Source organism: Phoca vitulina, unplaced genomic scaffold (assembly GCF_004348235.1).
Source record: "Phoca vitulina isolate PV1807 unplaced genomic scaffold, GSC_HSeal_1.0 scaffold9, whole genome shotgun sequence".
Classification (NCBI taxonomy): domain Eukaryota; kingdom Metazoa; phylum Chordata; class Mammalia; order Carnivora; family Phocidae; genus Phoca; species Phoca vitulina.
Genome location: NW_022589712.1, coordinates 50,752,535 through 50,768,217, shown reverse-complemented (window position 1 = coordinate 50,768,217; position 15,683 = coordinate 50,752,535). Strand labels below are relative to the sequence as shown.

The window sequence follows — 15,683 nt, the reverse complement described above, 5'->3', positions numbered from 1 at the left end:
GTCATAAAGGCTCTGTTGAGGAAGATGAACAACTTCCAAATGGCCAGATCCACAGATGTGGATCTGAAAATCTTAACAGGCACTTGAAGAAATACAAGTTTCAAACATGTGTTTTTAGGAAAGAATATGGTTTATCTGTCAGTGACAGGAGCATGTCCTTTTTCCAGAAAGGTAGAAAATTCTGTTGTGGGAGGTAAATTGATCTGGCAGCCTGAAGAAAGTTAGGAGTCTTTCGGTAAGGTTAGAACCACCTTGGTCTGGCTTTGGTGGTGGTGGTTTTTGGTGCTCCTACTTCCATTTTAGTGTTTTCTATGACTTTTTTTACTTATTAGACTATTACTGTACATATATTTTGCATGTGGATTTATCATCAAGAGTCTGCTTGAAAGGCTCATAGGAATTCATATGCGGCTAACTGAACAACGTGTGTAATACTTCTGGTAAAATTTTGTAATGTTTGTTTTTCTTTGGTTTAGGTTATTTGAGGAACTCTATGAAGATCATGGGGATACCCTGTCCCTTCAGTATGGTGGTTCTCAACTTGTTCATCGTGTAAAAACCTACAGAAAGATAGCACCATGGACCCAGCACTCAAAAGACATCATGCAGACTCTGTCTAGATATTACAGCAATGCTTTTTCAGGTAATTTTGGAATAATAAGCATCTCTAAAATTTTACCTGATATGCATTTTTCTTCTTATACATCTGCCTTTTTTAAGCAATCTGGCTAAGTAAGATCAAAATTAAATATTTTAAAAGTTTAAAATAGAATCTCACTTAGAAGGTGCTCAATAAACACTTGTTCAATAAATGAATGAATAAATTTTGTATTTTCAGTAGTTTAGTTTTGCATTTTGCCACCCATAAGAGGAGCTTTTAAATAATGCAGAAGACTTTTAAAAAAATTTTTTTAACTATTTATTTATTTGAGAGAGAGGGAGCAAGAGAGAGCACGAGTGGGGGTGGGGGAGGGGCAGAGGGAGAGGGAGAAGCAGGCTTCCCGCCGACTGGGGAGCCCGATGCAGGACTCCATCCCAGGACCCTGAGATCATGACCTGAGCTGAAGGCAGACGCTCAACTGACTGAGCCACCCGGACACCCAGTAATGCAAAATACTTTGATTCCTTGGCTTCTGTCTCCTTGCGATACATAAATTTGTTTGAGGGTATTTAATCATTATTTTTAAAATAGGGTTCATAGTCTTGACAAGCTAATGTTTAAAATGTCAGCTAGAAATTAATAGTAGCATTAGCACTAAATTATATCTTTTGTTTTATGACTTGTGAATACTCTAACAAGTTGCTAAAATGGTACTTCTGCTGCCTCCATTCTGATGGAATTTCCAACACAATAGATATCACAGATCAAATCCTCATATTCTGCTATCGGAGGGACCCCATAGAGCTGTTAACTTTGGATTGCTGTATAGCAAAGCTGAAGTAGAGGGATGGGCTGAGGAGAGGGCTGCTGTGTTGGGAAGGGCCTGCCCTGCTAGATATGGTTGGGCCAAAAAATCCTTTTTTTTTTTTAAGATTTTATTTATTTATTTGACACAAAAGAGAGAGAGAGAGAGATCACAAGGTCGGGGGCAGAGGGAGAGGGAGAAGCAGGCTCCCGGCCGAGCGGAAAGCCCGATGCGGGGCTGGATCCCAGGACCCTGGGATCATGACCTGAGCCGAAGGCAGACACTTAACCGACTGAGCCACCCAGGCGCCCCAGGCCAAAGGATCTTTGAGTGTTTACTGGTGTCCAGATGTAGGCTTCGTGAGGGAGGGTAGTAACATGGGATTGGCTTCAGTCCTGGCCAGAGGGACCCTAACGGCAAGAACCAGGAGGTGATCACTGGATTCCTAAGGAAGGAGTTGCAAGAAACTGATAGGAAAAGATGCTTGGCCCACACCAAGGGAACTGCGAGAGAGTCCCCAGTGATGGGAACTTCCGAGGCATGCATGAAAGCACCCATAGAGTCAGCTTTCAGCATGTTCCATTCCCAGAGAGAACGCCAAGTCAGTTTGCTGTGCTGCAGTATAAATGGATCAGTTTTTCATACTGTGTAACAGATTATTAGGCCTAAGACAGCATGTGTTTATTATCCCACGATGTCTGTGTGTCTGTGGGTTGGAAGTCCAGGCACAGCTCAGCTGGATTTTCTGCACAGAGTCTTACAGAGCTGCAAGATATCAGTCAGGCTGCGGTCTCATCCGAGGTCTGGCTAGGGAAGGATTTGCTCCCTACTTGCGTGTTTGTTGGTGGAATTCAGTTCTTTGTAGTTTTTTGTGACTTTGGGACTCTTAGTAACTTGCTTCTTTACAGCCAGCAAGGGAAAGTGAGTCTCTAGAATGAGTCTGCTAGCAAGAGAGTCTCGTAATTGTGGGAGTGATGGCCCATCCCTTTGCCGTATCCCATTGTTCAGAAGCAAATCATAGATCCCAGCCCGACACAAGGGAAATCGGTATCAGTTTGCTAGGGCTCCTGTAACAAAATAGCACAAACTGGGTGACTTAAAGCGGCAGAAATTTATTATCTCACTGTTCTGGAGACTGAAAGTCCAAAATGAAGTTGTTGGTAGGGCCAGGCACCTTCTGAAACCGATAGGTGAGAATCCTGACTTGCTTTTTTCTAGCTTTTGATAGTTTGCCAGCAAACGTTGCTGTTCTTTGGCTTGGAGCAGTAGCACCTCGGTCTCTGCCTGTGGGGTGACATGGCCTCTTCCTTCCTGTGTCTGTCAGCGGCAGATTTCCCTCGTCTCACAAGGACACCAGTCATTGCATTAAGGCCCATCCTAATTTAGTGTGAATTTTTAACTTGATTACATCAGCAAAGACCCTATTTTCAAATAAGATTATACATTCACAGGTATTGCGATTAGGACTGCAATGTATCTTTTGGGGAAGACAGTTCACCCCATAGCAGAGAGTATCACATCATGGTGTGAACACCAGGAGGGGAGGGTGGGGATCATAGGGTCCACTCTGGAGCTCACCACATCAAGTAAGACCTTCCCTATTCACCCACTTTGGAGCAGCCAGAAGCTGGTTGGTAGCCTGGTGAGTGTGGGAGGGAAGTACAAGGCAATCTGTAGGTCTTATGTGGTCTCCCCTGCCTACCTCAATGTCCTGTCATTTACTCCATTCCTGTCCTCCATTGCTACTCTCCAGACACACTGACCCTCTCACAGTTCCCTGAATAAATTAGGCTGCTTCTGCCACAGGCTTAATCGTATGTTGTTCCACCCATCGAAACACATGACTGCAATCTTCTCCTAATTCCTAGCCAGCCTTTAGAGCTCACTCTACTTTCACTTGCTCAAAGAAGGTCCTCCAGTGTTTGTTTTCATGGCATTCTGTGCGTTTCCTTTGTAGCACTTAGCACAATTGCAGTGAAATCATTCATGATGCAATTAGTTCCTGCCATGAGACCTGAGAGCCCCATGTGCAGCTTGTTCACCACAGTGTCCCCAGTGCTTTGCTCATGGCACACTAAATATTTGTGGGATGAATTAATAAACGCATGAGTTAATTTATTACCCATGTTCTACCCAATTTCCCCTTTTCCTGAATTACAAAATTGATAGGACCAAGTATGCCAGCCTAGTAGCATGTAGCTTATTAGCGATGCTCTTAGGCGGCTCAGATCATTTCTTTTGAATTCGCTGAGCCCATTGTAGTATTCTGGGTAAGCTCAATGTATAACATAAACCACAGTGTCCACTGTGGACCTTATGAGTATTTAGATATTCCTCTTTATGCCTGCTCCTTGAACTGGGTTTAATACTTAGAAATCAAAGTAGAGTAATCCAAGCAAAAATTGAGAGTCAGGGAAATAGAATTTAGAGATTCTGGCCAGTGGCATAAGTTTCAATTTTAGATTTCTAAAGTAAAAACATTAAAGCATTTCCATCATCCTTTATTATACCTAATGCTCTGGTTACCAGTGAAGACATTAATATGTATTGATGTATTCAAATTGGCTACAATGTGAGTTAGAAGTAATTGGTTATTATCAATCACTAAAACACAAAGTTGCAATTGGTTTCACCTGTTTTTACCAATTAGAACCTTGATTAAATTCCGGTTATCTCTCTGAAGGCATTCTCACTGGCTCTGCTTTGTTGCACTAGCTTCCTAGGGCTTCTGTGACAAAATACCGCAAGCTAAGTGGCTCAAAGCAGCAGCGGTTTATTGTCTCCCAGTTCTGTAGGCTACAAGTCCAAAATCAGGGTACGAGCAGGGCCATGCTCCCTCTGAAGGCTCCAGGGGAGGACCCTTACTTGCTGCGTAGCTTCTGAAGATTTCTGGTGATTCATGGCTTGCAACTGCAGCACTTCAATTTCTACCTCTGACATTGCCTGACATTTTCCCCTTGTGTCTGTGTCTACATGACATTTTCCCTTCGACTCTCTCTCTCTTCTTGTAAGGACACGAGTCATATTGGATTATGGGCTGCCCTACTCTAGTGGGACTACCTCTTAACTGGATTATATCTGCAAAGACTCAACTTCCAAATAAGGTCATATTCACAGGTCCCAGGGCTTAAGGCTTCAACGTATCTTTTGGGGGAGGGGGTACACAACTCAACCTGTAACACTTGTGTAAGTTGTGTGCCAACAGCACATATCTCTCTGGGGGTGGGTTACCCTGGGAAAGGTGGAAAACTGCCCTGATGGAAAGGAAACATCCACTCTTCTGCCCTCTATCATCATTGTCCCTGTAATGGGAATCATTATTGACAGATGAGGACCAAGTGAAGTGATTTTTTAATAATACTAGGGGATAGAGAGAATGAATGTGGAGCTGTATGTGATTTAAAAAGCAAGAAGGACTATTAGAAGATGGTCATGAATTAGTGTAACGTGCACATAATGGAAAGGTAAAGCAAAACTGTGTACAACTGAAAGAGGAGCTACTTTGAAAGCAATTATTTTATGAATAATGTTGCTAAAACAGACTTTATGTTGAGAAGCATGGTGTTGTCCTTGGAGTGTACAACTTACTTTAAAATTACAATGGATATCATATAATGTTAATATTATTTCTAGAACCATTTTCTTTAAAGCACTCAAGATAACTTTAGAGAATTTAATCTCCTCATGTTACTCCTCTGGGGTGGGCAGGAAGACACTTGACATTAGGTTGTTAAGAATTTTTTTCCTCTCATTACCAAAAAAATGTAATATAGACAGACAAAGAGCAAATTAAGTCAAAAGATAAGCTAAGGAGAAATTTGAAACCTACCAAAAAATGCTAATTTCCTTTAGATGTAAAGAGCCAGTATTTCCTTTAGATGGACTAAGCCAATATAAAGAGACCAATAGTTCAAGAGAAAAAATGGGCAAATGACATGTACAGTTCATTGGGAAAGCAATGCAATTGGATTCTAAACATATGAAAGAGCTCAACTTCACTCATAACAAGAAAAATAAAATTATAGTAGGGTACTACCACTTCATGCATCAGCAAAGATCAAAAAGGTTGGTGCTACTTTTTTGGCCTAGGGGGAAGCAGGACCACTCATAGAGCGTTTTTGTCATTGAAGTGTAGTTGATGTACAATATTATATTAGTTTCAGGTATATAACATAGTGATTCAGCATTCATATATATTACTAAGTAATCATCATGGTAAATCTAGCTACTATCTGTCACCCATACAAAGTTGTTACAATATCAACTATATTTTCTATGCTATACATTGCAACATCCATGTCTTACTTATATTATAATTGGAAGTTTGTACCTTTTAATCCCCTTCCCCTAATTTGCCCAGTTCCCCCTCTCCTCTGGCAACTACCAGATTGTCCTCTGTATCTATGAGTCTGTTTCTGTTTTTTTTGTTGTTGTTGTTAATTTGTATTGTTTTTTAGATTTTACATGTAAGTGAAATTATACAATATTTGTCTTTCTCTGACTTATTTTACTTAGCATAATGCTCTCTAGGTCTATCCAGATGTCATTCTTTTTTATAGCTGAGTAATATTCCATTGTGTGTGTGTGTGTGTGTGTGTGTGTGTGTGTGAGAGAGAGAGAGAGAGAGAGAGAGAGAGACATCTTTTTTATCCATTCATCTATCGATGGACACTTAGGCTGTGTCCATATCTTGGTTATTGTAAATAATGCTACAATGAACATAGGGGTACATCTTGAATTGGTGTTTTTGGGTTTTTTTGGACAAATACCTAAAAGTGGAATTGCCAGATCATATGGTAGTTCTAGTTTTACTTTTTTGAGGAACATTCATACCTGTTTTCCGTAGTGGCTGCACCATTTTGCATTCCCACCAACAGTGCACAAGGGTTCCCTTTTCTCTGATTCCTCGCCAGCACTTGTTATTTCTTGTCTTACGATACTAGCCATTCTGACAGATGTGAGGTGATATCTCATTGTGGTTTTGATTTGCATTTCCCTGATGATTAGTGATGTTGATTGAGTATCTTTTCATATGTCTGTTGGCCATCCGGATGCCTTCCTTGGAGAAGTGTCTCTTCAGGTCCTCTGCCCACTTTTTAATCAGTTGTTTGTTTTTTTGGTATTGAGTTGCGTGAGTTCTTAATATATTGTTGGTATTACCCCCTTATTGGGTATATCATTTGCAGATATCTTCTCCCATTCAGTAGATTGTCTTTCATTTGTTGAGGGTCTTCTTCCCTGTGCAAAAGCTTTTTAGTTTGATGTAGTCCCATTTGTTTCTTTTTCCTTTTGTTGCCCTAGGTTGTTAGGAATTTTATCATCAGTTTGTATAGACAGATTGATGCTTTATAGGCAACCCGCCTGACTCTCTTTCAGGCTCATTTAAAAAACTGTTCTTGAGGCTTCACGTATTAGCATGCTTTGAGGTTTGTCTTTAAGAAGTACCTTTGGTTTCTAATATAGCTGGTTACATCGGCAGTTGGAGGATGCCAACAAGAGATACCTAGGTACTCCCTTCAGATGTTAGGAAGAGTTTTCTAATTATAACTGTCTGAAAGACCTTGTTAAGCTCCTTCTAACCTTTTTTTTTTACATTTACGTTTTGATAAGCTGAATTTTCTTGCTGAAGCTTGTTGAATTTAAATCCTGTTACAAGAAAGAAAAAAAGATACAGGATATCTTCAACAGTTAATAATAGATCTGCTGTGTACATGCATACATGCACACATACATACACACACGTGCAATTTAAAATTGTGGTGAGTGTGTGTGTGTGTGTGTGTACACATGGAGGGGAATCATATCCTTCTCAGATATTTTAAAAAAGAGAAGTTCACAAAGTAAAGACTGTAAAGCTCACCACACATGGGAAACATGAAACACTCAGCTTAATGATCATGCTGTAAGGTAGTGGAACAGTTTTTCTCCCTTTCTGCTCACCACTGGAACAGGGGCGTGCAAGGGAGGAGAACATTTTAGTTTATCAAGACTAGTGAGACAGCCTTCTAAGGTCATCCTTCTAACAGCAGGTTTAGAGTGGACAAGCTGTGTTTGGCTCTAGTGGAAGAAGACACTTGGCAAAATGTTTTGTTTTAATAACATTTTAAATAACATTAATAACTATTCACCTGTGCTGCAACCAAGGCAGGTAAACATGCAAGAGAAAAAGTTGTAACTAATTACACTCCGTTTTAAACTGACTGCAGTTCTCCAAAGGACACTCAAAACAGTTCTACTACGTTTCTCTAGTATATTCATTTGAGAGGAATGACCATTTGGAAATGACCACTTTCCAAAGGACCATTTCATACCATTTCATGTCTTCTCCTAAAATCTACAGCATCCCAATCTCAACCGGGGAGCTTGCTTATACTTCACTGAGAATGTGTCATTGAGGTGAACTCCCTCTTCATCGTCCCTCTCAAAACAGAGCCTGTCCTTATCTGCACCTAGTTTCTGTATTGTGTTACAGTGGTTGGAGCAGCCCCGTCCCATCTTAGGCCAAGCCCTCTGCCATGCTTTGAATCCCATCCCTTCATGCTTTCCTGTAAGTAGACTCTCATTGCTGTACATCATCAATTTCCCTTTCTCTACTGCCTCATTTCCATTAGCATGAAAGCGCTCCTTAGTATTTTCCATCAGACCCTTCCTTAGTATTTTCCATCAGATCTTTCCCCAGTCCCACGTCCCCCTCCAGCTACAGTCCTTTTTCCTTACGTTCCTAAGCAAAACCTCTTGAGTGATCTGCGTGCCTGTTTCCTCTCCTATCCTGTTCTCTCCACCTGCTTCACCGGGCATCTCTCCACCACTGAACCTGTGCTTGTTAAAATCACCAGCCATCTCCATATTTAGCCAAATCCAGGGTCACTTCTCTGTCTTCATCCTGCTCAGCCTTTCAGCAGCTTTTATCACGGGTGACCACTCCCTGTTTCTTAAAACTTACCTCTGTGATCTCTCAGTCTCCCTAGTGACATCTCCTGCCCCATTTCTAAACCCTCTTCTCTTTTCTCTCTACACTTTTACCTCAGGGGCATCTCATCCAGCTTGTAGATACTGTGCATTTAACACTCACCTTTGTGTCTCTAACCTTGACTTCTCTACTGAACTCCAGACTCATTTTTTCCAAAAGCCCACCTAGCTAGCATCTCTTCCTGAATATTGTGTTAGTTTTCTATAGGTTTTATAATAAATTACCACAAAATTGGTGCCTTAAAATAGCACCCATTTATTATGTCACAGTTTCTGTGGGTTAGAAGTCTGGGCACAGCATTACTCAGCTGTGTTCTCTGCTCAGGGTCTCACAAGGCTGGTAAAAATGAAGGCAGTGAAGTCAAGGGAAGTCAAAAAGAGGCCAAAATTAAGTCGGTGTCAGACAACTGGGCTCTTACCTGGAGGCGTCCAGGCTCATTCAGGTCAAGGGCAGAATCCCATGCAGTTAAAGGACTGAAGTCCCTATGGCCTTGATGGCTGTTGCCTGGGGGTCATTCTCAGTTCCCAACGGCTGCTTGCCTTCCTTGCCTTCTGGCCCACTCCGGCTTCAGAGCTAGCAGTGGTACATTGAATCCTTCTTGTGCGGCTAATCTCTCTGCCTTCCTTTCTACTTTCCTCTTCTGCCTTTGCAGGATCCATGTGATTATGATTACAGTGGGCCCACCCATGTAAGACAGGAGAATTGCCCTATCTTGAAGTCAGTGATTAGTAACCTCACGTACATCTGAAGTCCCTTTTGCCATGTGATATAAACTATTTATGGGGATGACACTAGGGAGGAAAGGTCTTGGGGCCCAAATTTCTTTTCTTTTTTTTTAAACATTTTATTTCTTTATTTGTCAGAGAGAGAGAGAGAGAGCACAAACAGGGGAAGCAGCAGGCAGAGGAACAAGCAGACTCCTCGCTGAGCAGGGAGCCTAATGCGGAACTCGATCCCAGGACTCTGGGATCGTGACCTGAGCTAAAGGCAGACCTTAACCGACTGAGCCACCCAGGTGTCCCTTGGGGCCCAAATTTCTTACTACAGATATCTAACAAGAATCTCAAACCAATCAGTTCTGAGACAGAAACTCCTTACTCTGACTCAAACCTATTTCTCCACTTGCCTTTTCCACCTCAGCACCCGTTGCTCAGTTCAGAAACCTTGGAATCGTCCCTGATTCCTTTATTTTCCTTACTTATCCTCGCTGTCCCAGTCCCATCTCTCAGCAAATCTCATTGTCTCAGCCTCCAAAATATACCCTAAATGCTTCTGCTGTTTTTCATCTTGGCTGCTGCCGTGCTGGTACAAGAAACCGTCAGCTCTTATCTGAACAACCGTGGTCGCTCCTGCTTCAGCTCTCTGCCTCCACACGTGGGCTCCTGTTTTTCACAGCAGCCAGAGGGGTCTTTTTAAAACTGAAGTCAGATAGCATCACATGCCTCTTTAAAAGCCCTTCCAGGGCTTTCCATCACACTTAAAATACGGCTCTTTGCGGTGACCTACAAGGCCTTGTGTGGCCTGGCCCCATCTGTCTCTAATATGGCTGTCCCCTGCCCGCCAGCCTCCCTGGCCTTCCTTCTGCTCCTGGAGCTGCCCAGTCTGTTCCTCCTTCAGGCCTTTGTGTGTGTTTGTCCTTCTGCGTGGGTACAGCCCCCAGAGCTTTGTGTAACCACCTCTTTCTCATTTGTACACTTCAGATGTTACTTCCTCAGACCCTGCAGCCTCTACCCCTGCCCTGACTACCCAACTCAAGGGGCCTTGTCCTCTCCCTTCGCTCTCCTGTCACTCTGTGTCATTGTCTTCATAGAACTTACATCCCCTGAATGTACCTTGTCCATTATTCATTTGTATATATGTTTGTTTGCCGCCACCCAGAGCCAGAGTCAGTCTTGTCTATTACTGTGTCCCTAGTGCAGAACATAGTAGGTTCTTGGGTGAGTGAATGAAGGGTAGTTCTTCTTTTCAGTGATGAAAGTAATATGTGTTAATTATAGAAAGTACAGAATAACTCACAAGGAAGTCAGATAATCTTCACCTTCCAGAGACAGCCATTTGTTCATATTTAGAACATGAGCCTTCCCTACACATAATATTTATGTTCTGCTTTTGCCCTTTTAGATAACGTGAGTAATCTTTATGACCTTAAATATTCTTCTACAACATGATTTTTAGTAGCCTTATGGCAGTCTATCCTTTAGAAACATCGTAATTTAGTTATTTAGTTATTATTTTGCATTTAGGTTCCTTTTAAACATCTTTAAACATACTTTTTTTTTGCATATCTTTGATGTTATCTTATGGAAATTCCAGAAGCATATTTATTAGGTCAGATAGTATAGATATTTTCAGGGCTTTAAATATATATATAATAAAATATATATCTCAAACCAATATATATATAATAAAATATATATTTAAAGCCCTGAAAATATCTATATCTATCTATACATAAGTACATATGTATTTACACACACTCACATATATGTGTATGTGTGTGTATATACCCCACGAAAACTTTGGTAAGCTGAAAATGGCATAAAGCGAGGAGTATCCCCCCACTTTCCAGAAGTTTGAGTTACACCACTTTGCTTTTAGGAAGGACCTGCATTAGTATAGTAACAGCTATTTTCATAAAAGTTAAAATCCTCTTCAGATTTCTTTCCATTAATGTGAGCAGGTACTAATGTAGGTCTTTCCCAAGCACAGTGGCATAATGCAGACTTTCAGAAAGCAGGGAACACCTGTGTTGCCAAATTGCCTTAGAGAAAGGATACTGTATAGCAGTTAATGTTGCCTCAGCAGAGTATGGAAGTGCCCATTTTGATAAGTATTTGCCAGCTTAAATAGGTAAAAAATGGTATTCTGTTTTAATTTGCATTTGTTTGATAACTAGTGAAGTTGAATTTTGGTAGGTTTGTTGTCTTTCTGACTTTCAAAAATTGCATGTTTCTCTTTTTCTATTAGAGTGTTGATCTTTGTCTTTCTCACATTTAATTGGTATTTATTTCATTATATAGTATGAAGTAGGGATCTAACTTTATTGTCCTCTCCCCTGCAGTAATTAAACAGTACTATTTATTGAATAGTGTTCTTTTCCATTATTGATTTCAGAGGCCACTTCATCACAAACTTAATTTAATATTAGAATAATAAATATTCTAGTTCTAAAGTATTTTTTTTGCTAATTAAATATAATAAGAATTGTTATATTCAAACCTGATCTATTTAATACATACATAATAAAACTGGTTAGTGTTTAGCTATTTGAGTGGAGTGTGAATGCTACATTACTCTTTTTTCCTTTAAAGCATGATTGAGTACAAAAATAGGTAATCATTGCCCTCTTATTATCCACAACTACAGAGAACCCACCTATGTTAAGCTCTTGTCCATATCCAAAGTTCTACTGTCTTCCTGAGGGTGGTTGTCTTATTTACAGTCAAGAGTAGCCAGGAAAAGATCCTCAGGCTCATTAAACTGGCCTTAGAGTCCTTAGTTAGGGACCATATGCATCATAGGTATATATTTATAGAAGCAGCACATTCAGCAAGTCTTCATTATGATCCTTTGAAGGAATATCCTTTATTTGGTTAGGTTTTTCACATCTCACATTTTATCATACTTTTTAAAAGTTAAGGGAAGCAACTATGAGGTTTAAAGGATGAAAGGCTCCTTGAAAACATGGCTGAAAATGGAAAGCTTCTCTAGATAGTATTAGGATATCTTGAGGTAGGTCCTGCATAGTATGAATTATTAAGTGCCATTAAGGCTATTCAGGAAGCATACAGAATGTAATTACTATAAAAGCAGTATGGGGGCACCTGGTCGGTTAATCATCTGACTCTTGCTTTCAGCTCAGGTCATGATCTCAGAGTCCTGAGATCGAGCCCTGCATTGGGCTCCATGCTCGGTGTGGAGTTGGCTTGAGATTCTCTCTCTCCCTCTCCCCCTGCCCCTCCCCCTGCTCTAAATAAATAAATAAATAAATAAAATCTTAGGGAAAAAGCAGTATGTTTACTTCTGTGTTGTGTAAAGAGGGTGCAAATTGGGGTGGTAATGTCTGCATCATTTAATACTTGTTTTCTCTCAAAAGCGGCAAAAAGGTCCCAAATTTGCTCAGCATATAAACACATCCCTTTTATATATTACTTTTGGCCTGAAAGGTAAATGCTGCTTTAATGGAACACTTCCTGTCAAAAAGTAATAACACTAATACATGTTTGATGTGCCATATTTCATTTATTGCTTTTGCTGAGATGACCAAATAGTCCAATGAGAACAATGTTGCTAATTTTAGAGATATCTGTGTTCACTATAGCTGTTGGAAGAAGATTGATTTTATGGTAATGTTATCTTGTTTTGGAAGCAGTCATTTCTACTGTGCTGTCTTTTTAGTTCTATGCTCATTTTCAGGAAGAGGGTATTATTTAATTGTGGATGTCTGCCCCAAACTTGAATACACAGGGCTCTGAGACAAGAATGGAAGGCAGGAAATGAGGGGAAACAATGAAGGATGCTGGGGCGGGGGGGGGGCAGTGCAGAAGGGGAAGGGTGCTTCATGAAACCCTTTAGTGCTTATCATCATTTTTACCAAAATATAATTAGAAAAGGAAGGAAATACAATATATGTGCATATGTGGTTAGTAATTTTGGAGTGGTTGAATAGTTAGAATGAGGCTGTTATCCATGTGCCCACTCTGCCTTCATTATCAGACACAGAAGGGAATGGGCCAGGCCCACAGCTGAGGGGACAGAAAATGTTGTAAACATTGTTTCTGCTAGAGAAATGGAGAATAATCTCTCTCTCAAATAATAACATCTTTTTAAAAAGAAAATAAAGAAATGGAGAATATCTCTTCAAGGATTAGAAGCGGAAACTATGCAGACCAACTTGTCCAAGGTTGTGCAACAGAATACGGATAGCGTTGGATCGTTTTGTGTATTTGTTTCTGACAGTCTCTGCTTGTCATTGTAACAAAGTGAAGATGTATTTGTTTCTGGTAGACTAAAGAATGGTGAAAATGTGCCGTTATCCTAAAAATAAAATCACTATGGTATTATGGCTAAGAGTCTCAAAATTCAAGACGGTGTGTTCACTGTCCTCTAGATTATGAAAGGAATGGAGCAAAAAGGAAACATTTGGAAGCAAGATTTTAATTCTGCTCAAAATCTTAGTGACTATTTTAGATTTTGTGTATGTGTATGACTTCTGAAGTATAAATACTATTATTTTCAAGGGTATGTTTTATGAAATCACAGTTGTACTCTTCTCCTCCTGAGAAAACATTTCCCTGAGTTGTATACCTCAGTAGTGATTTCCTAAAATGTCTATTTTTGCTTTTTAGATGCTGATAGACAAGATTCCATTAATCTCTTCCTGGGAGTTTTTCATCCCACTGAAGGGAAACCTCATCTCTGGGAACTCCCAACAGATTTTTATTTGCATCATAAAAATACCATGAGACTTTTACCAACAAGAAGAAGGTATTTTTCTTCTAGTCTACTATGTAAACTCAGATTTGATGTTACTTTGAGTATGAGAGGCTTTCATTTTTGAGCAATAATCGCATAGGCTAAGTAGTCAGTCTTACTACATGTTTGCTGTGAGGAATTCCGTATTGTTGGTGTCCTGATAACTAGGTCTGGGAAATTGTCATTAATAATTGGTAGCTTGCATTTTTCGTAAGATAGGAAGTTCCAGAACTTCCATCACTGAACATAAGTTGTAGCTCCACTAAGACAAACCATCAACATTATTTCTGAGTGCTTCCTACAAATGTGGAACTTGAAAGAACCCTCATATTTAAGGATCCAGTCTTTAGTATTTCAAGTGAGGGGTCCAAGCAGCATCACTTTGGAATTCTAACGTTCTTTCTTTCTGGAAGCACAACCAGCTCTTGGTGACATTGGTGAAGACAGGGAACTAAAGCAGGGACTCTGGTGGCAGACACCACTTCCACATCTCCTTTTACTCAGGCCTTTCTAGAGTCAATAGCTGTTTCAGGTTCTTTTCATGACAGTTGAATTGATGTTAATATTCTCAAAAGAAATAAAGTACTTACCTGTAGTGTGGTCTCTGGGTCAGTTTGACTCTCTCAGTTAACCAACTTACTATTTGTGTGACCTTGGATTATTTAACCTCTCCCCACCTCATTTTTCTTACCTGCAAATGTGAATGATGGGACACACTTCACAGAGTCATTGTGAGGGTTCAGTGAGGGTTTAGTGAGAAGACTCTTGAGTGTTTTTAACTGAGGCATCACGTACTAACATAGTGAATTTTGCCACATGAGCAGAATTTTCACACACAGGAGGCTGGAGACTGGTGCATTCCGCTCAGAAGCCTACAATGTCAAGTTCTCTCATAATGCTTTTTCTCACAGCATCAATTTAATATGGCCCTTATTTTGTGCAGCGGTGCTTCCCAAATATTAGGGGGGTCACTGCCAGTCTGGGCTTAATTGTGTGGACAGGCCATAGGCAACTGGACAATTAGCAAGTGCTGATGTTACAGCTGTTACCAAATTCTGTGTTACTTCAGGAGTGCTTAGAATATATAGGGATGGGTCAGAGTTTCTGTTTCTCAGATTTGTTCTTGTAAGTGCCTATTGTTGGAATAACCAACTTACTATTTGAGTTTATTTTCCCTGTTAATGAAGCACTGCTGGTTTTCACATTAAATGATTGCCTCTGAATTTTTGCTGATAAAAAAAGTGGAACTAATTATGTTTATTGGGTGAGAGATGAGTGTAAATAACCCATATTTAGCTCTGGTGATGCAATTGACTATGCGTAAATGTGGGTGATTTTCCGAAATTTTATATTACCTTCCAGTATTAAAGCTATTAACACAAAGGTTGGGAAGAACCAAAACTCAATTTTTTACTGCAGAAATTAGCTCATGTATTACAAGTGTACATTAAACCACTTGCGTACCTTGAGTTACATAACTGATAACTAAGGCAGGCAGTGTTGGAGCTTATTTGTGACATCAAAAGAAGCTGCTGTTATAGCCCCATTTTCTAGAAAAAAAAAAAAGGAAACTGAGGTTGCAGAGAGAATGTGTCTTGACTGAGATAATTCAGCTCATTAGATGATTCAGCAAGAATCAGCTACAAGCCTGCCACTGAAAATAAAGTTTTATCAAAGTAGATAATATGGCTGTCTCAGTAGGTTTGGTCTCCTGTTTTTGTGGGGTTTTTTTTTTCTCCAGAATATCACAATTCCAAAAATCAGTTTATGCTATCAACAGTAGATACTGCTCATAAACAGTACTTACAAATACTGTAAGATAAATTTCAGTG

General features: G+C 40.1%; 1 protein-coding gene across 1 annotated transcript in view; it reads left to right on the top strand.

Moving 5' to 3' along the window:
- The window catches only part of FIG4 (FIG4 phosphoinositide 5-phosphatase), a 118,720-nt gene that overhangs the window by 48,887 nt on the left and 54,150 nt on the right, over positions 1-15,683 (top strand). Inside the window, exons 15-16 of the mRNA XM_032408089.1 lie at positions 477-643; positions 13,725-13,863. Coding sequence (XP_032263980.1) covers positions 477-643; positions 13,725-13,863 — 306 coding nt within the window. The remainder of the gene's footprint in view (positions 1-476; positions 644-13,724; positions 13,864-15,683) is intronic.